Source organism: Procambarus clarkii, chromosome 27, assembly GCF_040958095.1.
Source record: "Procambarus clarkii isolate CNS0578487 chromosome 27, FALCON_Pclarkii_2.0, whole genome shotgun sequence".
Lineage (NCBI taxonomy): Eukaryota > Metazoa > Arthropoda > Malacostraca > Decapoda > Cambaridae > Procambarus > Procambarus clarkii.
The window spans coordinates 7,597,434-7,622,560 of record NC_091176.1 but is presented as its reverse complement, the minus strand read 5'-3'; the positions used below and the strand labels follow the sequence as shown (position 1 = coordinate 7,622,560).

Genomic DNA, 25,127 nt, shown 5'->3' with positions numbered 1-25,127 from the left:
CAGGCTTTGTCAACGAGTTTTAAAGCACTAAAAATGTTAAAATGCTCTCTCCAGAACTCTTTGAGGGTGAGGTTTGTGGCTTCAGTCACTTCAAAACATTTCCGGAAAAGTGCCCTTTCATACAGTTTCTTAAAATTCGCTATGATTTTCTGGTCCATAGGCTGAATTAGAGGAGTGGTGTTAGGAGGAAGGAATTTAACTGTGAGGAATTTATTGCATTGAGGCATCAAATCATCTTCCAAGCCTGGAGGATGAGCAGGAGCATTGTCAAGGAGAAGCACGGCTCTGAGTGGCAATTGTTTCTCCTGCAGATATTTTTCTATGGCAGGGCACAGCACTTCATTCACCCACTCCGAAAAAATAAGCCTAGTCACCCATGCTTTTTTATTAGACTTCCACATCACAGACAAACGGGTTTTCTGCACATTATACTGTTTGAAAACCCTTGGATTTTCAGAATGATACACTAGCAAGGGTTTAATTTTTAAATCGCCACTCGCATTTGAACACAGCACAAGCGTAAACCTATCTTTCATAGGCTTGTGTCCAGGCAAGGATTTTTCCTCCTTGGTAATATATGTCCTCTTAGGCATTCTTTTCCAAAACAGTCCTGTTTCGTCACAATTAAACACTTGTTGCGGTAGGTATCCCTCAGCCTCTGCAAACTCTTTAAATTCGTCAATAAATCGTCCAGCGGCTGGTTTGTCTGAGCTGGCTGCCTCCCCATGCCTTGTAACACTATGGATACCACTTCTCTTTCTAAATTTTTCAAACCAGCCCCTGCTTGCCTTAAACTCTTTCTTATCTGCATCACTCGTTGCAGGGGTCTTCTTTAGAAGGTCTTCGTGCAACACCCTGGCTTTCTCAGAAATAATGGCCTCCGAAACACTATCACCCCTCAACTCCTTGTCGTGTATCCAAATTAATAACAACTTTTCCACTTCTTCAAGTATTTGTGGTCTTTGTGTCGTTAATGTTCTTACTCCTTTTGCCACATTAGCACTCATAATCTTATCTTTCTTCTTAAGTATAGTGCATATTGTTGATGTCGCTTTGTTGTACTGCCTACAAAGATCAACAACACGTGTACCGTTCTCATGCTTTCGAATGATCTCTTGTTTCTGCTCTATTGTCATCCTCACATGAGCTTTCTGGCCTTTATCCTTACCACTGGCTTTCTTGGGACTCATGGTGAGATATATAATAACAAATTGTATAGACAAATCACCAAAAATCCAACAAAACACTGAAAATTCACGACAAGAATTGATGTGGGGGTAGTCACTGCGCGCGAGACAATGGTGAACTGAGGGGCAGAGGGGCGACGATCGCCGAACGACCACGCGCTAGGTCGGCTGTACGCGTATCAACAAACTCGCGTTCAAACTCGACTCCCGAAGTAACCATCGCCTTCCGAGACAAATTTTTGGAGTAAATACACCTCGCCTTCCGAAAATCTCGCATACAGGGACAATCGCATTCCGAGGTACCACTGTAAATTACATGAGAAATCTTTAAAGAATTCTGATAAAGAAAGAGATCTAGGGGCAATTCTAGATAGAAAACTATTACCTAAAGACCACATAAAGAACGTTGTGCGAGGAGCCTATGCTACACTTTCTAACTTCAGAATTGCTTTTAAATACATGGATGGTGAAATACTCAAGAAATTTTCACTTTTGTTAGACCAAAGTGGGAATATGCCGCTGTTGTATGGTGCACACAGAGCACACAGAGAAATCCCAATAGCGTGATACATCAAATGAACAAATCCACAAGGGCCATGACGAGGATTTGAACCTAGGTCCGAGAGCATCCTAGACACTGCCTTAATCGACTGAGCTACGACATGGTAAAAAGAGCTGAAACCAGAAGTTCTACTGAACTTACTTGGATCCTACACCCTCTCCGAGAGACAAACCAGGGTTTTCCACAACTCCCCCATGCACTTGAGCTATGTCAATAGGCCGTTCTACCTCTTGTCCTTACTTCATTACACACAGAAATCTTGGATGTAGGTTCGAATCCTCGTCACGGCTCTTGTGGATTTGTTCAAGAGGTTAGGGGCATTAAATATGCCAAAACTAGAAGATTGAAGAAAGAGGCGATATGATCACTACGTACAAAATAGTAATGAGAATCGATAAAATTGATAGGGAAGAATTCCTGAGGACCTGGAACTTTATGAACAAGAGGTCATAGATTTAAACTAACGAAACAAAGCTGCCAAAGAAATATGAGAAAATTAACTTTCGCAGAGTGGTAGATGGTTGGAACAAGTTAAGTGAGAAGGTGGGAGACCAAAACCGTCAATAATTTCAAAGTTTTATATGACAAAGAGTACTGGGAAGATGGGACACCGCGAGCATAGCTCTCATCCTGTAACTACACTTAGGTAATTACCTGCATCGGAAGGGGGATTCCCTGGAGCCTTCCGAGCTAAACCTCACCCCAACTTTGAAACCCCTAAATATTTGGGAGCCGGCAGCAGGGAAAAGGGAAAGGGCGTACCATGCCCACCTGGGAAGGAAGACGGGGCGCAGACTGAACCAAGGATGATGCGACCAACGGCCTCAAACTAGAGTCCCTAAATCAAGCGGCGCACTCCAGGGTTTCCAAACAGGTACGCAACCTGGCGCATTGCAACACTGAGAAATGCGTATGCAACGCAGCTGCTGCCTAATCCCATATACTGTATCAGAAGAGGGATGGGTGGATTGGAGCACAAGCTGGGAACAAGTCCCACAAGACTTCGGGTCATAGGTGTCCTCGACCCAACAGGCAGCATGGCGGAGGCAGAATGGATGATTGCCACCCTAGACAGGGCCTGTAGGGCCTTCCACCCTCCTAGCCCTCCAAATAGGCCCTCCATCAGGGCCTGTAGGGTGAATGAGCCCTACAGAAAGCCCATGCACTGGGACTAGCTAAGCCGGTAAACCCTGTCGGTGCAGGCAGTCTGACTACAAGCAGCCACAGTAAAGCCTCAGGGGCAACAAAGGAGGACCACTACCTCACCCTAGGCATAGCCTAAAGAGGTGAAAAGCAGAACTCCTCTGCCAAAACAGGTGAAATAACCCAACCGATAAACGTATAAGTACAAGAAAACCGCCTGAAACTCCACAACAGCAAACAAGCAGTCGGAGAGAAAGTTTGGCTCGTAGTGTGATAGCTGAATATCAGGCTGCGATAACCACAGTGCACCCCACCAGTCAATAAACACTCCCCAAACCCAGGGCAAGACACAAGGTTCAAAGCCCCTGACGTACCCCCAAGGGGTGCGTCGGGGGCTTTGAACCACAAGTGAGGAAGTCTTCTAATGGGGGAGTGAATTCCGAATGTCTCAAAGAAGAGAACCCTGACCGCGCATGGACAGTACTTACGGAGCCCCTAGGGAAGGAGGTCCTAGGCGCATGCAGCACTAGTTCTCAAAAACTGCATGATAAATGCACACCTCCATTTATAACACCACTGCAAGGGCAAATACACCACAGAAAATGGAAACACAGAGCCAGAGCAACAGCAACTACTAGGCACCTCTAACATCAGTCAAGAACTGACTTGTGGTGGCCCGGCTCCCCCTCCCTTTGACTTGTCTACCTTTCAGGGTGCCTCTTCCCTGGTCAATGGCAAGATGACTTACAGTACATTAAATGTAAAGTGTTTGTAGGCCATTGCTCCCTGTGCTTCTTTGAAGGGAGGCCAGGTTGTGGCTTGTGGTCCCCAGTAGGCGGTACAAGAACTCTGCGACTGATGACAATCAAGTAGTATGGCACTTGATCAGTAAGATAGCTTCAGGGAACCAATGGGGCTCAACACAGAATTTTTGTATTTATAAAATATTTCGTGAAGCATACAAAATATGGCAATACTCCTTTATACAACTAGAACAACTGACCTTCAGTAGATAGACAATGATCCGTGTAAAGTATATGTAGCAGACAATCATTATGTAGAAATGACGGAAAAGCTTCAACTTCTTAAGGTTCAAAGCAGCCTTGCCATCAGTCTGGGAGGCCTCTTGCAGATGACGAATTGACCTGTTATAGTACAAATTTCTTGTTAACTTTGTTAATTTGCAGATTTTTTACTGAACTATTGAAAAATAAATAATAAAAAATTCTTATACAGTAATGTGTGTGTGTGTGTGTGTGTGTAATTACCTAAGTAATTACCTAAGTGTAGTTACAGGATGAGAGCTACGCTCGTGGTGTCCCGTCTTCCCAGCACTCTTTGTCATATAACGCTTTGAAACTACTGACGGTCTTGGCCTCCACCACCTTCTCACTTAACTTGTTCCAACCGTCTACCACTCTATTTGCGAAGGTGAATTTTCTTATATTTCTTCGGCATCTGTGTTTAGCTAGTTTAAATCTATGGCCTCTTGTTCTTGAAGTTCCAGGTCTCAGGAAGTCTTCCCTGTCGATTTTATCAATTCCTGTTACTATTTTGTACGTAGTGATCATATCACCTCTTTTTCTTCTGTCTTCTAGTTTTGGCATATTTAATGCTTCTAACCTCTCCTCGTAGCTCTTGCCCTTCAGTTCTGGGAGCCACTTAGTAGCATGTCTTTGCACCTTTTCCAGTTTGTTGATGTGCTTCTTAAGATATGGGCACCACACAACAGCTGCATATTCTAGCTTTGGCCTAACAAAAGTCATGAACAACTTCTTTAGTATATGTGTGTGTGTGTGTGTGTGTGTGTGTGTGTGTGTGTGTGTGTGTGTGTGTGTGTGTAATTACCTAAGTGTAATTACCTAAGTGTAGTTACAGGATGAGAGCTACGCTCGTGGTGTCCCGTCTTCCCAGCACTCTTTGTCATATAACGCTTTGAAACTACTGACGGTCTTGGCCTCCACCACCTTCTCACTTAACTTGTTCCAACCGTCTACCACTCTATTTGCGAAGGTGAATTTTCTTATATTTCTTCGGCATCTGTGTTTAGCTAGTTTAAATCTATGACCTCTTGTTCTTGAAGTTCCAGGTCTCAGGAAGTCTTCCCTGTCGATTTTATCAATTCCTGTTACTATTTTGTACGTAGTGATCATATCACCTCTCTTTCTTCTGTCTTCTAGTTTTGGCATATTTAATGCTTCTAACCTCTCCTCGTAGCTCTTGCCCTTCAGTTCTGGGAGCCACTTAGTAGCATGTCTTTGCACCTTTTCCAGTTTGTTGATGTGCCTCTTAAGATATGGGCACCACACAACAGCTGCATATTCTAGCTTTGGCCTAACAAAAGTCATGAACAATTTCTTTAGTATATCGCCATCCATGTATTTAAATGCAATTCTGAAGTTAGAAAGCATTGCATAGGCTCCTTGCACAATATTCTTTATGTGGTCCTCAGGTGATAGTTTTCTATCTAGAACCACTCCTAGATCTCTTTCTTTATCAGAATTCTTTAAAGATTTCTCACATAATATATAGGTTGTGTGGGGTCTATGTTCTCCTATTCCACATTCCATAACATGACATTTATTAACATTAAATTCCATTTGCCAAGTGGTGCTCCATATACTTATTTTGTGTGTGTGTTTGTGTGTGTGTGTGTGTGTGTCTATATATATATATATATATATATATATATATATATATATATATATATATATATATATATATATATATATATATATTATATATATATATATATTATATATATATATATATTATATATATATATATAATATGTAACATACATATTACTGTATTCATCCAACCCGTCCTCTTAAAAATAACGTCACTTTTCGCTGGTATGCGCACTATGGCCAAATTTGGACGTAATTTGAAATGAAATCGACTCACAAAAGTGACGTTCTGTTCCATTTTCTATTTGAGTCGTCAGGCTTACGCGCATAGGTTATAAGGCGGACACTTTAAATTAACGGTTTTCATAACGTTTTGAAACTTTATGAGAATTTCCTGCCCACCTAACCTATCAGAGGACCCTTAACTTACTGTTGTTGAAAAAAAATCCCAAATTTATTTTCATTTTTTGTTTTCATTTTCAAATTACGTCCAAATTCGTCCATACGGGAAAACGGCCAACAGCGACGTTCTTTTTAAGAGGACAGGTTGATTCATCAGCAATGGTAAGTAATAACTTGAACATAGTTTTGTAATGTAGATTTAGATGATCTACACTATGATGATTTAAATCTACACTACAAAACTATGTTCAAGTTATTAGTTACCCTTGCTGATGACTGCTGTAGGCGTATGGAAGATGGTGAGGAGGGGGGGAGGAGGAGAGGTGTTACTGTTTGGAAGGGGAGTCCCCTTCCATTATAATATCAGGCAGTGAGGACCTCTCAGGGGTGCACTTCTCTGGCACGTTTTGCCTGCATACCACTAGGTCCTGGTTGTGGCTCACTGCTCGATGTTCTCACAACAAATCTGTCCATGGAAGATTGTCTTTCCCTTCTTCGCAAGATGTCTTTGTAGTGAGGCATCACATTGTCATTGCAAAAGATTAATGTAACGGCCTACTACAGTTTTCTCTGGGCGAGTCGTTTCAATAAAACCAGCGTTGAATGTAATGAAACGCCATTTTCTGGGTGAGCCCCGGAGGCTCCCTGGAGCTTATCGGGCTAATCTTGAGGTTATCTTGAGATGATTTCGGGGATTTAGTGTCCCCGCGGCCCGGTCCTCGACCAGGCCTCCACCCCCAGGAAGCAGCCCGTGACAGCTGACTAACTCCCAGGTACCTATTTACTGCTAGGTAACAGGGGCATAGGGTGAAAGAAACTTTGCCCATTTGTTTCTGCCTCGTGCGGGAATCGAACCCGCGCCACAGAATTACGAGTCCTGCGCACTATCCACCAGGCTACGAGGCCCCATGTTATATTATGTAATCACTTGTTATATTATGTAAAATAATGTATGTTATATTAGACCGGGACATTAGCTAAGGAGTTCAGATCTACCAGGGACCAGCGCCAGAACCTGGCCCCTTCAGAGAGGTTTCAGGGAGCAATGGTCCTGGAAAACCCCTTGTGGTTGAGGTTTTCCTTATCTGCCATCGACCGGGGTTAGGCACCCAGAAAAGTAGGCATAACAAAACAAACCCCACATGGTAAGAACTAAAACAAAAACTGAACATAGAGGTAGAAACTCCCTACAATCACAAGGAAACAAGCAAACAAGCAAACATCACACTTTACTGCCGCGCCTGATCAGTACGTGCAGCCCTCCCCGCTCCGGGAGGGGGAAGGGGGAAGCCCCGGACCTACCGCGCCGGCTGCCAAGCTCCAGTTCGGAAGCTAAGCTACAACCAACGCGAAAAAAACGCCGACCGGTGGGAGGGAGGGTTGCCAGGGAGCCTCCGGGGCTCACCCAGAAAATGGCGTTTCATTACATTCAACGCTGGTTTTCTGTGGGGAGCCCCTACGGCTCCCTGGAGCTTCATACCCAGAGAGAAGGAAAAGAAAGGGCTAACCCAGGAGGCGGCCGCCACAAACTCTGCAACGCAAAGCCAAGGCAACCGGTCGCAAACCTGCAACCCAAGGCAACAAGAACACCCAAGAGCAGACGCGCATAAGGATAGGCGGCCAAGAACCTGTGCGACCCACAAATCCCAGCGCCTCAAATGAGCCCGAGACTGTCACCAACACAGCAGCAAAAGCTGCAAACGTCTGAACAGCACGGGCGCAAAGACAGACCGCAGGCTGGAAGAATGAAAACACTGAGGACGACCTGGGAGACCCGAGCCCTGAAAACAGGGAACGAAGGAACCGGATCAACCATAGCGCATCCCCAGACACGGTACGCCGGCAACAGCAAAAAGCACAACCGGACAACACAGGACGCATCCCCCGGCCAAACCAATCAAGTACCAATACCCCAAGAACCCCCTCTGGAAAGCAGCCGTCTCGACCGTCGCCAGGACAGAGAAAGGCTGCACACCTATAAAGCTACCACCAGTACCAAAAAGCAGGAAACTGAACCGAAGGGGCTACCACAAACTGATGGGAAGATAAGAAGGCACCCTGAACAAGGACCAGGATGGCTCAGGCGACGCATGAGCAGGCCGGAGGGGAAAGAAAACACGAGAAAGCGTATGAAACGTCATACTGTCGCCAAGACGAAGCTCGCAGGTGGGACACCGTCAACAAAGCCACCTGAACACCATAGAGATGGTGATACCCGCATCAAAATACCAGACGCGAAGAGCCAAGGAGAAGGCCGAACCAGTCACGGACAGGACCGAATTCGGCCTGCTGAAAGAGGCGGAGCCTCAGGAAAAACGCCCCGGGTACGGACACCTATCAAGCAGCATCTGAAAAGAAGGCCGGGCCGGCCACCATAGAACCATAAGGACTGTTCTCGTGGGAATGGGCATGCAACCGAGCCAGAATCCGAAGCAACAGCTGGACCGGGAGAAGAGGAACAGGTACCCCCCACCTCGACCAGTCCTGCCGAAAGCATCCACCGTGAAGTCCTCGCAGGTGGGAAAGGGCGCCACAAAATGGGCGACACCTAGACCACGCTGACCCAAAGACGTCCATGGCCAGGAGTCCATACGCCCGACAGAGCCAACAAAACGAATCGGCGACGACTGGCCAACACACGAAGAGGAATGAACCAAGACAGTTGTCCGCCAGGACGCAGGACACACCCCGGACACGAACCTCAAGGTTAGCCAAACCCCTGTGGTTCCGGCAAGAACCACCAGAGAACAGTCCGAACAGAGCTGAATGGTAGAGTACCTAGTGACCCAAACCCTCCGAAGCGCAAACCAGACAGCCATGAACACCCGAACCGTGCTGTGAGCCCGACGGACAGACAGACTCCATCAACCTCAGCCGACCTGGTGAGTACTGGTCACAAAGCCCCAGCCGAGAGACGACCCGTCCGTAAACACATCGAGCGAAGGCTCGGGAAGGTGCCAAGGCACGGAACCCCGAAAACCCCAAAGAGGAAGCTGGTGACACAGCACCAACACAAGATCCCCGGAGGAACCCAATGAATGCAAGAGGCGGAAGGGGAGTCTCCGCAGGAACGAACAGACGCCGTAGCCAAACCCGACTCCTGCGGGCAGACAAGCATGCCGAAGTGCAGACCCCCGCACAACCGCTCAAGCAACCGCTGAGCATCCTGGGACCCCCTCCTGAACAGCCGAAGGCTGGACCACAGCCGCAGTAACACTTCTGGAGGGAAGACAATGAGGGGGCCCAAGAGCCTTAAACAAGGCCCAGGTCCGAATCCGGGACGGAAACAGACGGAAAACCTCCAGATCACCAGGAAACCAAACCCGGCGATCTGGAAAGAACCATCCCCTGGCGAGCAGACAAGAGGACTGACTGGGAGCCCACACCAGCCAGTCGTCGAGGTAGGCCAGACACCGAATCTCAGACTCAGACAGGGCACTAAGATCCGGTAAAGATGCAAAAAGTATACGAAGTGCCCATCACAAAATAGGGAAGACAATAAAAACAGCAAACCTGAAGCCCCACCACCAACCGTGCCAGTCCCAGAAAAACTGGAGAGGAACGTGCCAAGAAGTGACCTGGAGGTCCAGGGCCACCATCCATGCACCCGGCCCCAACAGAATCCGAACAGGAGACAACAGTCCTCCGAGGAGGGCATAGGATCCAGGGCGCAGACTGAAGAAGTCCAGAAGAACTGCAGACAGGAAAAGCTCATAACTGCAAAGAGCAGACGGGAACCCCAGAAGGATGGGGCGGATCGACCACGCCCCACGCACCCACGAAGAGGAAATGACGAAGCGCAGGGAAAGAAGCCCACCCCGCCAGCTCTGAACCCCCCCCAAGGGGAAGAAGCCGTCCTCCGACGCCAGCAGAGGCCGGAAGACAACCCAAAGCGCCCACCAACAGCGGGATCAAGCGAGAGGCAACAGAGCAAGCTGCTCCCCCAGCGCCCAGTCAACAGAGAAGGGAACAGAACCCCTTCCGAAAGAAAAAGTACACTACCTAAGTCATGAGGAGAGACTACGGGAATTAAACCACACTTCGCTGGAAGACGAAGAGTGAGGGGAGACCTGATCACCATTCAAGATACCCAAGGGAATCGACAGGGTTGATAAGGACAGGCTATATAACACAAGGGGCACACGCACTAGGGGACACAGGTGGAAACCGAGTACCCAAAAGAGCCACAGAGATAGATTTTATTTTTTTTTTTTTTTTTAGTGTCAGAATGGTAATGGGAAAGCACTAGGAAGTAATGTGGTGACTCCACACACAAGTAACGAGGCTGCCCCCATACAATGTCACATGTAGACATGATAGAGCCCAATAGGCACAGGAACCTATACACCTGTTGATAGAAGGTTGAGAGGTGGGACCAAAGAGCCAGAGCTCAACCCCCGCAGGCACAACGAGGTGAGGACATATATTGTAAAAGTACAAGTCGCCGACTAGTGGGCAGAGAGCACCACGCCGGCCAGGCAAAGAAGGCACAAAACTGCATCAAAAGGCCCACCTCGACAGCAAAACCACAAAGTCCCAGCACAACCACAACATGTGCCAAGACCCAAAAAGATCAGTCTGCAAGCCAGGAAGACCCCGGAACCCCAGAAGGCAGAACCGGGTCACACGAGGAAACAAAGTCCCCTGAACCCACAAAAGGGGGCCCCAAGAGGAAGAAACCTCCAGAACGAAACCAAGGAACCCAAAGGAACCCAGAATTGAACCAGGGGGAGCCCAAACCACCACATTTGCCGGCGGAGTACACCACTGAAAGGCAAAGCACAGCCCCCAGCAGAACCCCCTGGCAAAACAGTCCCAACAGACCGAAAACCGAGGGACAAGGTGTGGGAGCAAGCATACCAGCCAGGGGCACTGAGCCTAAACCCAAAGGCTCAGACCCAAAACAGAAAATTTGGAAAAACCCATTGTAAAATCAACACCCAAACGTTCCCAGAGGAACAGGCAATGGCAAGAAAACACCAGAAAAACAAAGAAACGACAACAGGAGAACAAAAACCCTGAAAAATTTGAATACTCACCCGAGACGCTCGCTCGCACACCCAGACGCACGTAAACAAACTGCAACGCCGTGAAACTGGCAGACGAAAATGGCCGCCAGCAGGGGCTGTGACTGACGCTAAATACACAAAAACACGCCAGCAAATGTGGGAAGCTAGCAGACTGGATGGGCGAAAAACGTCGCCCAACAGCAGAAAAACCCCGGCAGGGGCAAAACCGCCCCAGAACTGCTAGCAGGCATCCCTCACAGCCCCGGGAACCAACAACAGAGGCCCCGGGGCAGAGCCGTCCTCCAAGCCCTCCGCCCTTAAAGAAAAGCAAGAGTCCATGGGAAAGGCAACAAGAAAGGGCCGCTGGTAAGACCCAGAAGCCTTGGCAGGAGGCACAGGCTCAAACCTCCGTCCCCAACCCAAACGGGGCAGCCCCCAAAAACCGCCCGAGTCTCTGCCGCAACTAAACCCCGCCCCGGCCCTTGAAACCCGCAGACGGTCCGGAGCCGGGAACATGGAGGGAAAGGGGCGAACAGCACCTAACCAAACGGGGCGGCCACGGGGCATTCGAGTGGGAAACCAACCTAGCATGTTGCAGCAACCTAACCTAGCTTGCAACACGGATGCCGCCTGTACTCTGAACAGTAATAACATCAGGAGAGTACTGGAGAACAAGCAGAGAAATACTCGCAAGACTCCGGGTCAAGGTGTCAGTGACCCAACAGGCAGCATGACGGAGGTAAAAATGGCGACTGTCACCCGGAGACAAGGGAACAGCAACCAACGATCCCGTACAAGACGGGTTGGAACCCAGAAGACACATTCAATGGTCCCCCGAGCCCAGACAGGGGTTTCCAGGGCCCGTAGGGTAACAACTACGGGAAGCCCGGGCAAGGTGTTGCTAACCGGTTAAGAAACCCAAACATAACAAGAGGGTAGATTATAGCACTGAAAACCCCTGAGACGTGTACAATCACGGGGGCCTAGCAGAGGGCCGCCAAACACTACCAGTGGAACTATAACCACCTTAGGCACACCCCCACCAGGCATGAAAAATTAAAAACAAAAGAAAAACCTCGCAAAAGTACACCTGTCTCCAGAGGCAACAGAAACCGGCCGCCGCTTAGGTGGCAGGCTGCGCAACACCTTGACGTCCTAACCAGCACAATACCAATCCCTACCCAGGGCCAAACAAGGGCCACAAGCTCCAGCTGGCCCCAAGGGCGAGGCAAATGCCGAGCAGCAAGAACCTCTACGGGAATGGTTCCCTGAACGCCCCAGGGAAGATAACCCTGTTACGCAAGGGCAGTACTCACAGGGCGCTTAGGGAAGTCAGCCACTAAGCACATGCAGCCCCGGCACTGATGAAGTACTCCTGGCCACCGCACAACACAACACACGGCAGTGAACGCCACACAAGGCAAACACCGCCTAGGAAACTGAGGCCAGAGAAGCGTCAATCCCAGTTGACATTAGCGAACGAACTGGAGCTTTGGCAGCCGGCGCGGTAGGTCCGGGGCTCCCACTCCCCCTCCCGGGGCAGGGAGGGCTGCGCGAACAATCGGCGCGGCAGTAAAGTGTGATGTTTGCTTGTTTCCTTGTGATTGTAGGGAGTTTCTACCTCTATGTTCGGTTTTTGTTTTAGTTTTTACCATGTGGGGTTTGTTTTGTTATGCCTACCTTTCTGGGTGCCTAACCCCAGGTCGATGGCAGATAAGGAAAACCCCAACCACAAGGGGGTTTTCCAGGGCCATTGCTCCCTGAAACCTCTCTGAAGGGGCCAGGTTCTGGCGCTGGTCCCTGGTAGGTCTGAACTCCTTAGCTAATGTCCCGGTCTAATATAACATACATTAGCCCGATAAGCTCCAGGGAGCCGTAGGGGCTCCCCACAGAAAAGTTTGCATTTCTTCCCACATCTGACACCACTTCTTAATGTCTGCAGAAGGGACATTCGCTACTGCCTCATCCTCCACTGGAGATTCATCAGCTGCGTCGTCTTACTGTTCCTTTTGAAGGGCTTGGAGTTCTTCGTTGTGTTCTTCCATCCGACTTCCTCCACATCATCACCATCCAATTCCAAGCCCATTTGCCAGGCCCAGAGTAACAATTTCCTCAACAATAGGCGCATCATTTACAGGCTCAAACCCCTCAAAGTCTAGTTCTGTCACACATTCAGGCCACAATTTTCTCCAGCCAGAGATCAGGGTTCTTTGAGTCACTTCTTGCCAGGCTTTGTCAACGAGTTTTAAAGAACTACAAATGTTAAAATGGTGTTTCCAGAACTCTTTAAGGGTGAGGTTTGTGGCTTCAGTCACTTCAAAACATTCCCGGAAAAGTGCCCTTTCATAAAGTTTCTTAAAATTTGCTATGATTTTCTGGTCCATAGGCTGAATTAGAGAAGTGGTGTTAGGAGGAAAGAACTTTACTTGTGAGAAATTTATTGTATCTGTGCAACAATTCATCTTCCAAGCCTGGAGGATGAGCAGGAGCATTGTCGAGGAGAAGTACGGCCTTGAGTGGCAAATGTTTCTCCTGCAGATATTTTTCTATGACAGGGCACACCCACTACGAAAAAAAAATCCTAGTCACCCATGCCTTATTATTAGCCCTCCACATAACACACATTTGATTTTTCTGCACTTTATACTGTTTGAAAACCCTTGGATTTTCAGAATGATATAATAGCAAAGGTTTAATTTTCAAATTGTGTTCAAGTGCCACTCGCATTTGAACACAGCACAAGCATAAACCTATCTTTCATAGGCTTGTGTCCAGGCAATGCTTTTTCTTCCTTGGTAATGTATGTCCTTCTTAGGCAATCTTTTCCAGAACAGTCCTGTTTCATCACAATTAAACACCTGTTGCAGTAGGTATCCCTCAGCCTCTGCAAACTCTTTAAATTCTTCAATAAATTTCTCAGCGGCTGGTTTGTCTGAGCTGGCAGCCTCCCCATGCCTCACAACACTATGAATACCGCTTCTTTTTCTAAATTTCTCAAACCATCCTCTGTTTGCCTTTAAGTCTTTCTCTGCACTCAGTTCCAGGGGTTTTCTTTACAAGGTCTTCGTGCAATACCCTGGCTTTCTCACAAATAATGGCCTCTGAAATACTATCACTTGCTAACTTCTTGTTGTGTATCCAAATAAATAACTTTTCCACTTCCTCAAGTATTTGTGGTCTTTGTTTTGTGATTGTTCATACTCCTTTTGCCACTTTGTCACTCATAATGTCCTTTTTCTTGGCAAGTATAGTACATATCGTTGATGTGGATTTGTTGTACTGCCTACAGAGTTCAACAACACGTGCACCATTTTCATGCTTCCGAATGATCTCTTGCTTTTCCTCTATTGTCATCCTCACATGCGATTTCTTGCCTTGAACCTTACCACTGACTTTCTTGGGACCCATTGCGATGTATATTATAACAAATTTTATGCTCAAATAGCAAAAACTCCAAAAGTAAACGGTAAATCCTTGTGAAGAATTCAGGTGGGATAGTCACTGAGCACAAGGCACTGGTAAACTGAGCGGCGATTGCCGTGCCACCACGTGCTAGGTCGCCCTGTACGCGTATCAACAAACTCGTATCCTGAGGCAACGCTCGTAATTCGATACAAATATTCCAAGCAAATCCTGCTCATAACCCGAAAAACTCGTAACCAGGGGCGCTCGTAAGCCGAGGTACCCCTTTTTCCCCTTTTATTTATTTATTTATTTATTTAATATATATATATATATATTATATATATATATATATATATATATATATATATATATATATGGATCTAAACATTCCCTCTAATGCGTTATGCGTGGTTTCCTCCGAGGCTATGGGTCCCCCTTCTTCCAGCTAGAGGTGGTACTCCCTTCCTATTTTTAAATATATATATATATATATATATATATATATATATATATATATATATATATATATATATATATATATATATATATATATATATATATATATATATATTTATTTTATGCCAAATTGTTTGCTGCTGATCACTATCATATACCAAAGTCAGAATGAAAAATTCCTGATAATTAATATTTATATTGAGAAAGTTTATCGATATGAATCAAGGCCATTACCCAATGTTTGTGCCCACCTATGACTGTCATACAGTTACGACTTTAATGAAAAGTTGTTTACCAATGATTGGTCTATAATATGCCATGTTCAAAATTATAACATAATAAATAGATTTTCTGTGATTTTTTGTTAAATACAGACTTTAGGCGAGCGTGCGGCGACGCCTAAATGTGTATACTCGTATCAGTTTTCTCACCTTAATTCTTGTGCTACGTTGTTTGTTTTGGTATCATTGTGTTCGAAATTAAATTCCCTGCAGAAATTGAAATTGAAATTGAAATAAGCTTATTGATGTAAAATACACACAAAGGGATGAGGTAGCTCAAGCTATTCTCACCCCGTTCAGTACATCGTGTTAATACATACATATACACACATCACAAACAATAAACATATTACCAAACATTCTGAGAGATAAACATCTACATTTCCTTCTCCCAGCAGATGTATATGCATATAATGTCCAAAAGCCTGGTGAGACTCCCCACAGCAAAGCCTAAAGTTACCCGTGAATGAGCACCAATTTGCACACCACAACCTAATGTGTATACTCGTTCAGTTTGATAACATCACTTTTCATGTTACATCGCTCGTTTTGGTATCAAATTGTTCGCAAAATAAAGGCGCACATTTTAAAACTAGTCAAATAATAATATAGCAAAAACTGGAATTTTAACAAATATTTTGATTTTGGACGCTCATCATCAAAATTATTTATATATTTCCAGTGTTCCGACATAAAATTTCGTGTTACATCACTCATTTTGGTACCAAATTGTTCGCAATATAAAGGCACACATTTTAAAACTAGTCCCATAATAATAGCACAATAAATAGAATTTTAACAAATATTTTAACATTTAAAATTTAGATACAAAAACGTATATATAATCTTTTAAGTGTTCTGACATCAAGTTTCGTATTACATCTTTTATTTTGGTATCAAATTGTGCGCATTTTAAAGGCGCTTATTTTCAAGCTATCCCGAGGTCAATCGGATAAATAATGAATTTTATACAAATATTTTTGTAGTGGACACAAGTCCTGTCTACGTCTAGGACTCAGGAGAAAAAAAATGGACGTGATCGGTGTCCAAAGCGAGCGATAGTGATAATGAGGATATTTCACTACACTGCACTTCTCTCCTGGTATATACCTTTATATGCTTAACAGTGGATGGAGGACTTTTATTTGTTTTGGAGGGAGAAGATTCTGCTAAACCTAATAGCCTGGGGGCTGTTAGGTTTAGCAGAATCCCTTATGGGATGAATCGGTCTTGTCCCCATATGCAGTAGTTTATTCAAGTGAGGACACACTTTAGATGGAAAATGTAATAAAATATTGACTTACCACACAACAGGTAGAAGGATGGCTCCACAACACAAAAAGTCTATTAAGAATAGAATCTGCACCCATGCTGCATGCTCCTGGCTGGCCTCTTCAGTTTCTTCCACAATGATGGTGGCTACATTCGCAATAATCTGAAATAAATTATATTTACCAAATATGACTAGTGTAAATTCAATAGAAGATGAAGTTTAACCCTTAAACTGCTACAGGGGTCCTTAACCCTTAAATAGCGCAAAACATACATGTTTGTATAGTAAATGTCACGGAATGGTGCAAATCATACATATATGATTTACATATTTAAAATATTTAAAAGTCTTGAACATACATAAAGCTCACATTTGCTTCCTCAGACCACCAGTAACCATCCACCATCTTGAAAAAAATCCCGAGTCCCTCACTTTCCTTCTAGGGCCTAAGTAAGAAAATGATGACCATTGCTTGGCAACATCACCATCCAGTGTCTGAACATTTAGGACAGCCACAGAGTAGACACTATACTTTTAGCAACAGTAAATGAGTGAGTACCATGTATATATTTGAGGCAAAATGTGTGCCATATGCAATTTTAAGATTTAGGCTCATAATACATATATATATATATATTATGATGAATAAATATGTGAGTATCAGTATATATCTATACTCGTTTATCCATGATATATATTTATTATATTTTCAACTTATACATACTAGACAGCACCTTTGACACACAAAATACAACCAGTTAGCATGAAAAAACCAGCGTTGAATGTAATGAAACACCATTTTCTGGGTGAGTCCTGGAGGCTCCCCGGAGCTATCCATGTCTGATGTCGATACCCTAACTATTTTGCATCAGTCGATGTGGGTGGAGTTCTAGGCCTACCGGGAACCACGAGCCAGAACCTGGCCCCCCTCACAGAGGCATGAGGAGCAATGACCCATAGAATGCACATGTGATTTGGAGCATTCTATATCTCCCATCGACTGGGACAGGCTCCCAGAAAGGTAAGCACGCCAAAACAAACCCCTATTCTGGTTAACAACGAAAATCGTCAAACGAGTTGACAGAACTCGTTTCATTACACAGAACTCGTTCATTACACATTCATTACACAGTCTCCGTGGTGTAGTGGTAAGACACTCGCCTGGCGTTCCGCGAGCGCTATGTCATGGGTTCGTATCCTGGCCGGGGAGGATTTACTGGGCGCAATTCCTTAACTGTAGCCTCTGTTTAACGCAACAGTAAAATGTGTACTTGGATGAAAAAACGATTCTTCGCGGCAGGGGATCGTATTCCAGGGACCTGCCCGAAACGCTATGCGTACTAGTGGCTGTACAAGAATGTAACAACTCTTGTATATATCTATAAAAAAAAAAAAAAAAAAAAAAAAAAAACTCCCCAAAAGTAAAATGAGCAAACAAGCATGACGTCACACGAGCAGCGCTGCATATCTGCGCAGCTTCCCCCTTCCCTGGGAGGGGGAAGGGGAGCCCCAGACCCCCGCGCCAGCGATCCTCACCCCTAGTTCTGAGGCTGGATAAAAAAAAAAAAAAAAAAAAAAAAAACGACTGAAGGGTGGGAGGGAGGGTTGGTGGGGAGCCTCCGGGACTCACCCAGAAAATGGTGTTTCATTACATTCAACGCTGGTTTTCTGGAGGGAGAGCCCCTACGGGCAGGAGGACGGGGGGCAACCCCAGATGAATAGGGACGTGCCAATACGTGTCCTTGAGGTTCAAGGACATCATCCAAGTGCCCCGCTCCAAAAGAAGCCGGACCTGGGACAAAGTGGTCATCTGAAACGAGGGGGCAAGAAACCCAAGGGTTCAGACAGGACAAGTCCAGAATGAACCACAGGTCCGCACAGTCCCGTTTCGGAACTGGAAACAGGCGGGAAACCCACTTGAGAGACGTCGATGTTTTGACCACGCCCAAACGCACCCACACCAAGATGACCCGACAGAGCGCAGGAGAGGAAGCCTGCCCCGTCAGCCCCGAACCCCCCGAAAGGAGGAGCCACCCAACGCCACCACAGGCCGAGAGAAACGACCCAAAAAGCCCACAAATCATGAGACCAGGCGTGAGCGAACAGAGCAAGCCTCCCCCCCCCCACTGCCCCATCAATGGTGCAAACTGCGAGAGGGCCACTGCCCCCTTACGAGACCCCGACCTGCATGCAGAGCGAACATCACTCCGACCAGGCGCAGTCTGGACCGCAGGTGGCATCGGCACTGATCCCGACACCTGTGTCGGGCAAACAACAACTCCATAACTGATGACACTCAAGTAGTATGGCACTTAACCCTTTAACTGCACAACGCGCCTGCAGGCCCACGTCTGGGGTGCACTACGTGCCTCCAGGTATTTGTATTTTTCACGTCCCATTCAAAACTCCCGAGGCTACATGGGGTTCACATCAGCTTCCTCAAGGCTCTTGTAAACAGATGCCATCTTTAAAAAAAATCGTGGTCCACATTCCCGGGTGTGAGAGCCTCAGTAGTGAGTGAGCAACCAAGGCTGGCACACGCAGCATGAGCTCACAGCACTGCTGTTCAGCTTGTGACTACAGAATTACCTTATAATGTCAAAAAATATATATAACTTGTATTATTTAGCCATGATAGTATTACAGAAGAGCCTGAGTGTGATAATGACTGTGTACAATGTTCAAATATTAGTGATTCAATGTTGTTCACGATGTTCACAGTACTGACCAGTATTGTGGTAACTGCAGGATTGTGGTGATAATAAGCATTGTGCTTGGTATTGAGGGAGGAGGAATTGTGGTGGGGGAGCAGGGGTGAGAATTGAGGTAGCCTCACTGTGTGGCGGCCACTCTTGTTTTGCTCATCATACTAGCTTACTGGTTCGCTATGGGGAACACATTTGTACATGGGTATACACAATGAGTGTATATAGTGTAATAACAGCGACAGGAGTATGTTGGGAGGAGCTATTTTGGCGAGGGAGGTGACGTAATCGTAGCGTTGTCTGCTGGCTGTTGTGTGATTTCTCATGCAGTGTATGGTGGCCACTGTAAAGTTTGGACACAATACTGGCTTACTTGCATAGTTCTGGTGAATGAAACATGTAGATAGGTATACATAACATGTGTAAATAGAATAATACAAACAATAACAGTATAGTGGGAGGAGCAATGTTGACAAGTAACATGTTGGAGGAGTGAGGGCGTAGACTGTAGTAATAGACTGTATATAAACAATATAGACTGTATGTATGTATGTATGTATGTATCTATGTATGTATGTATGTATGTGTGTGTGTATATATATATATATATATATATATATATTATATATATATATATATATATATATATATATATATATATATATATATATATATATATATATATATATATATATATATATGTCGTACCTCAACCCGTTCTCGCAAATTTAATAAGTCAATATTGACTTATTAAATATGTGCATAGGTGACATACTTAACATAATAGATACCCTTAAAAAGATTCATAGAAAACACCGACCTTACCTAACCTTGTTAGTATCTTAAGATAAGCATCTTATTGCTTCGAATATACAATTATTACCTAACCTATAATAGGTATAGGTTAAGTAATAATTGTAATTACGAAGCAATAAGATGCTTATCTTAAGATACTAACAAGGTTAGGTAAGGTCGGTGTTTTCTATGAATCTTTTTAAGGGTATCTATTATGTTTAGTATATCACCTATGCACGTAGTTAATAAGTCAATATTGACTTTACGAATTTGCGAGAACGGGTTGCGTACCTAGTAGCCAGAACGCACTTCTCAGCAAACTATGCAAGGCCCGATTTGCCTAATAAGCCAAGTTTTCCTGAATTAATATATTTTCTCTAATTTTTTTCTTATAAAAATGATAAAGCTACCCATTTAATTATATATGAGGTCAACTTTTTTTTATTGGAGATAAAATTAAAAAGATATATGACCGAACCTAACCAACCCTACCTAACCTATCTTTATAGGTTAGGTCGTCGAATAAACATTAATTCATGAAAACTTGGCTTATTAGGCAAATCGGGCCTTGCATAGTAGGCTGAGAAGTGCGTTCTGGCTACTAGGTACGACATATATATATATATATATATATATATATATATATATATATATATATATAGTAATAGACTGTATATATACATAAATTAGCATGATACAATGGAAATATGTACCATATATGTGTACACATGTCATGCACGTAACACAGTGTGTTTGGACAGTACGGATGTTCTACTGCCATAATATAGTGTATGTGTTCATTATACATAGGACTGGCATGTAAAAACATATAAAAAGTATTTGGAATTGTGCGCAGAAAATGAACAAAAATATATTCGCGGCAACTCGCGCATCCTGCCCAGAGCGCCCTACCGGCCCCAGGGGCGTCCGCCATGGGCGACCAGGGAATGATGACGTCACACACGAACTTACAGACCCCACAGCAGCCAAAGTACGTACAATTTCGACCTTCTGTTACTATACCCATACTCAGGGAAGGGTTTTTGACACTTTCAAAACAGAAAATAATTTTTTTCCAGAGATTTTATTTCCTGCGCTTTGGGGGGTGTCATATTTGGAAGCCGCGCAGTTAAGGGGTTAATCGTAAGCTAGCTCAGGTAGCCGACGGGGCTTTCCCTAGAAACAAATGTTAATGAAATGTGTAAATATTTCATTCAAAATGGTCTACTACCAAAATTTTTAGCCAAATATCCCCAATTTGCAAACTGTTGGCAGTAAATGTAGATGATTGTGACCTTACCAGCTCTCCAGTGGATGGGGGCAGTGTCCATGATAGGCAAACCAAATAACAAAACTTAGCTCACCACATATGTAAGTTACTTAGCTGTGAAAAAATACTTGTGATTATTATCAAATCCATTGTTGAGACATTAAACTATATTTTAAGCTTATCAATATCAAGAATGTAACTTGCAATGAATTCTGGAGAGTATAAGTAAATGAATTTTGGGGTACAGTCCCTAAGCCCTTTATGTATCTCTGTAACCTTTTCCACTAGTGCCCACAGGATGGGGTTTGGGTGAATAATAACTAATCATGTTATGCCATACTCTTCACCTTACTAGAGAATGTAAATTGAGCATTTTAATCTCTTCATAAGAAGAGATTTACGTTTCTGGAATTCAATTTATAATCCTTCACTGTACATGTTGAAGTAAATTTATGGCATTTCAATTATGTTGTGACCAAAGCTGAACTAATATATATACTGTATATACAGTGGAACCTCAGTACTCACACTTAATTGGTTTCTGAAGGCCGGTCAAATGCTAATCTGTTTGAGTACTGAACAATTTTTTCCCGTTGAGAAAAATGTAAACTGGAATAATCGATTTCAGACCACAAAAATAAATATATTGATACAATAAATAAATAAAATACAGTAAATGCAAATACAGAGGAACCTGTGAATTCAAACAGCTCCCAACTCAAACATTTCGGCACTCAAATACTCTATTCATGTTCCGGGGAAGGAACAGGATATCCTTCCCAGGGAAGGAGATCCTAGCTATGCAAGTGTAGTACTTATGGAGAGCCTTGGGAAGGTGACTAAGTGCGTGCAGCTTCAGTCACCTCCTGACCAATGAAAACTATCGGGTAGGAAAAGCCTCACAAGGCAAAACACCACAAAAACAGGAAACTGTGGCTAAGAGATATCCAATGACTGTCAGGCATGAACAGGAGTCAAGAACTGGCTGGTTGTGACTTGGCTTCCCCCTCCCCTTAAAGAGAGTGAAGGTGGAGCTAATGAGCAGGGGTTAGTTGGATGACGTTTTGGTTCTTAATTTTCTTTGTAGGAGCATTATTTTGATAATTTGAGGGTATAGGTTGCATTTTTCAACCAAGCACGTAGTAGTCTATTTTGATTCGCCTACCTTTCTGGGTGCTTCCCTGGTCGATACCAAGATGATAACCTTTAAATGTAAAGTGTTAATGAGCCATTGCTCCCTCGTGGTCCCCAGTAGGCATACAAGAACTCTGCGACTGATGACGTCAAGTGGTAAGGCACTAAATCTGTAAGCTAGATTCAGGGAGCCTCCAGGACTCCACACAGAAACAAGTGTCTTTTAGACAGATTCTCAGTGAGACAACCGGTGAGCCACAATCAAGTCCTAGAGGTATGCCTACAAAATGTAGGAGGGTACCCCAGAAATGTCATCTCTGCCTCATGTTATAATAGAAGGGGGTATCCCCTTCCAAAACTAACACCTCCCTTCCTCCTCACAGTCTTCCATACACCAACAAGAGTCCTCAATAATGGTAATGTGCAGTTAAATGTTCATTTATGTTATGTCCAGTTTACATTTATTTCTTATAGTTTTGTGTATGAAAAAATATGAGTAGTATTCTGGATAAAATGTATTTTTAAGTTAATATTTTTGGGTGTGTGGAATGGTTCAATTCAATTTGCATTATTTCTTATGGGAAATTCGATCCAGTGTACGAATATTTGGGTTGCGTTGCATTTTATGGTATGGATTTAACTCTTACACTGAGACTCCACTGTATATACAGTATATTTATATTTATTTCACAGCATACCTGTAAAGGAATGATGATCATGAACATCTTCCGTTCTTTGCTTGAGAGGACGTGCTTTATGAAGGCCCATCCTGAACCAATGAGGGCTAGGACTGTGAAGAGCAATGCACCTTTTAACCTGCAAGATAGAAGAAAATACTAGAATTTGTTTTGAATGTACAATTCAAAATATAAGAAATTGAGAATGGCATTGCTTGATATTCAAGGATATGAAGACGATGGTGTAAAGAGTACATGGGTCTACCTACCTTGTCTGCCTTGTGTAGGTTCCATGGATCAATGGCCTCATGGCCCAGTCTCCAACCATGCACTCGGGCTCTGTCAACAAGCTGTTCTACCTCTTTGCCCTTACTTCAATACACGTTAAGTTAGTAAAGTAAGGGCAAAGAGGTAGAACAACTTGTTGACACAGCCAGGTGCATGGGGGAATTGTGTAAAACTCTGGTTTGTGTCTCGGAGAGGCTGCGGGATCTGTGTGAGGGCAGTAGCACTCTTGGTTGCAATTCCTTTGACCGTAATAATCTTGTGCTCAGTCCATGGCTTCTCCCCTCTCCCCTCCCTCCTTTGCTCCCCTCTCCCCTTGCCTTCATCATTGTACTCTCCCTTGTTCCCCTCCTCTCTTATTTGTCACAGTCTGACCCCGTGATCTTCTTGAGGTTATCTTGTCCATCATACACTCTCTAAAAACCAAGGCAGGGAACACCAGTGAAATTCCGTCCATTGTGTACAAGAGAGCCTCCCATGCCCTTGCCCCACCCATAGCACTACTGTTCAACAAATCTATAGTGTGTCACACCTTCCCTGATATCCTCAAAAAAGCAAGAGTAACGCCAGTCCATAAAGGAGGCAATCCGGCGGACATAAACAATTATAGACCAATATCAAATCTACCCATTCTATCAAAAATATTTGAAAAAATTATTTACAAACAGCTCTATTCCTACCTCGTAAAATTCGACATACTCAGCCCCTGCCAGTTTGGCTTCCGGTCCCAAAGGAGTACCAATGATGCAATCATTAGTCTCCTTGACATTATCTACTCAGCCCTTGACAAAAATGAGTTTCCGATTGGACTCTTCATTGACCTAAGAAAAGCCTTTGATACTGTTAATCACAACTACCTCTTACTTAAACTCCAGCATTATGGAATCCGAGGCCTTGCCCTTGACTACATCCGATCCTATCTTAGTGACAGACACCAATATGTAACCATCAATGATACAACTTCTTCCACTCTACCAATTACCGTTGGAGTGCCACAGGGCAGCATATTAGGACCTCTTCTATTTCTTATATATATAAACGATCTGCCTAATGTCTCTAATATTCTCAAACCTATATTGTTTGCTGACGATACTACTCTTATCTACTCAAACCTCAACCCACATACACTAAATAATGTTGTGAATAATGAATTAAAAAAAGTCCACTTATGGATGTCAACGAACAAACTAACATTAAACATCGAAAAGACTTACTACATCTTATTTGGAAGCAAATCATCAAATGCAATTCAGCTACAGATAGACAACATTAACATCGGTAATAAAAATGATGGCAAGTTTCTTGGCCTATTCCTAGACAAGAGACTCAACTTCAGCACCCACATTCAACACATAACTAAGAAAGTCTCTAAGACAGTTGGTATACTCTCCAAAATCAGATATTATGTTCCTAACTCTGCTCTCCTCTCACTATATTATGCACTAATCTACCCCTATCTTAATTATGGTATCTGTGCATGGGGGTCTACCACTGCAAACCACCTTAAGCCCATCATCACACAGCAAAAATCTGCTATCAGAATAATAACTAACTCTGCTTTCAGACAACACTCAGCTCCCTTGTTTAAATCTCTAAACTTGCTAAATATTAACTCCCTCCACACATTCTCTTGTGTCAACTACATTTACAAAACCCTGTTCTTAAATGCAAACCATGCTCTGAAACTCTCCCTGGACAGATGTAATAGGACCCATTATCACCACACCAGAAATAAATATCTCTTTGATATCCCCAGGGTCAAACTTAATCTGTGTAAACACTCTATGCAAATTAAGGGACCTAGTCTATGGAACTCACTCCCTAGTGAATTGAAAAACTGTAAAACTTTTGCCTTATTTAAAAGCAAAACCAAAAAGTACCTAACTTCATCTATTTAGTTTCCTACACTGAGC

General features: G+C 44.1%; 1 protein-coding gene across 1 annotated transcript in view; it reads right to left on the bottom strand.

The window, feature by feature from the left end:
* Window positions 1-25,127, bottom strand: part of LOC123762720 (protein GPR107) — a 158,114-nt gene that overhangs the window by 29,449 nt on the left and 103,538 nt on the right. The window contains exons 10-12 of the mRNA XM_045749433.2: window positions 22,951-23,068; window positions 16,380-16,510; window positions 3,896-4,037 (exon numbers count right to left, since the gene is read on the bottom strand). Coding sequence (XP_045605389.2) covers window positions 3,896-4,037; window positions 16,380-16,510; window positions 22,951-23,068 — 391 coding nt within the window. The remainder of the gene's footprint in view (window positions 1-3,895; window positions 4,038-16,379; window positions 16,511-22,950; window positions 23,069-25,127) is intronic.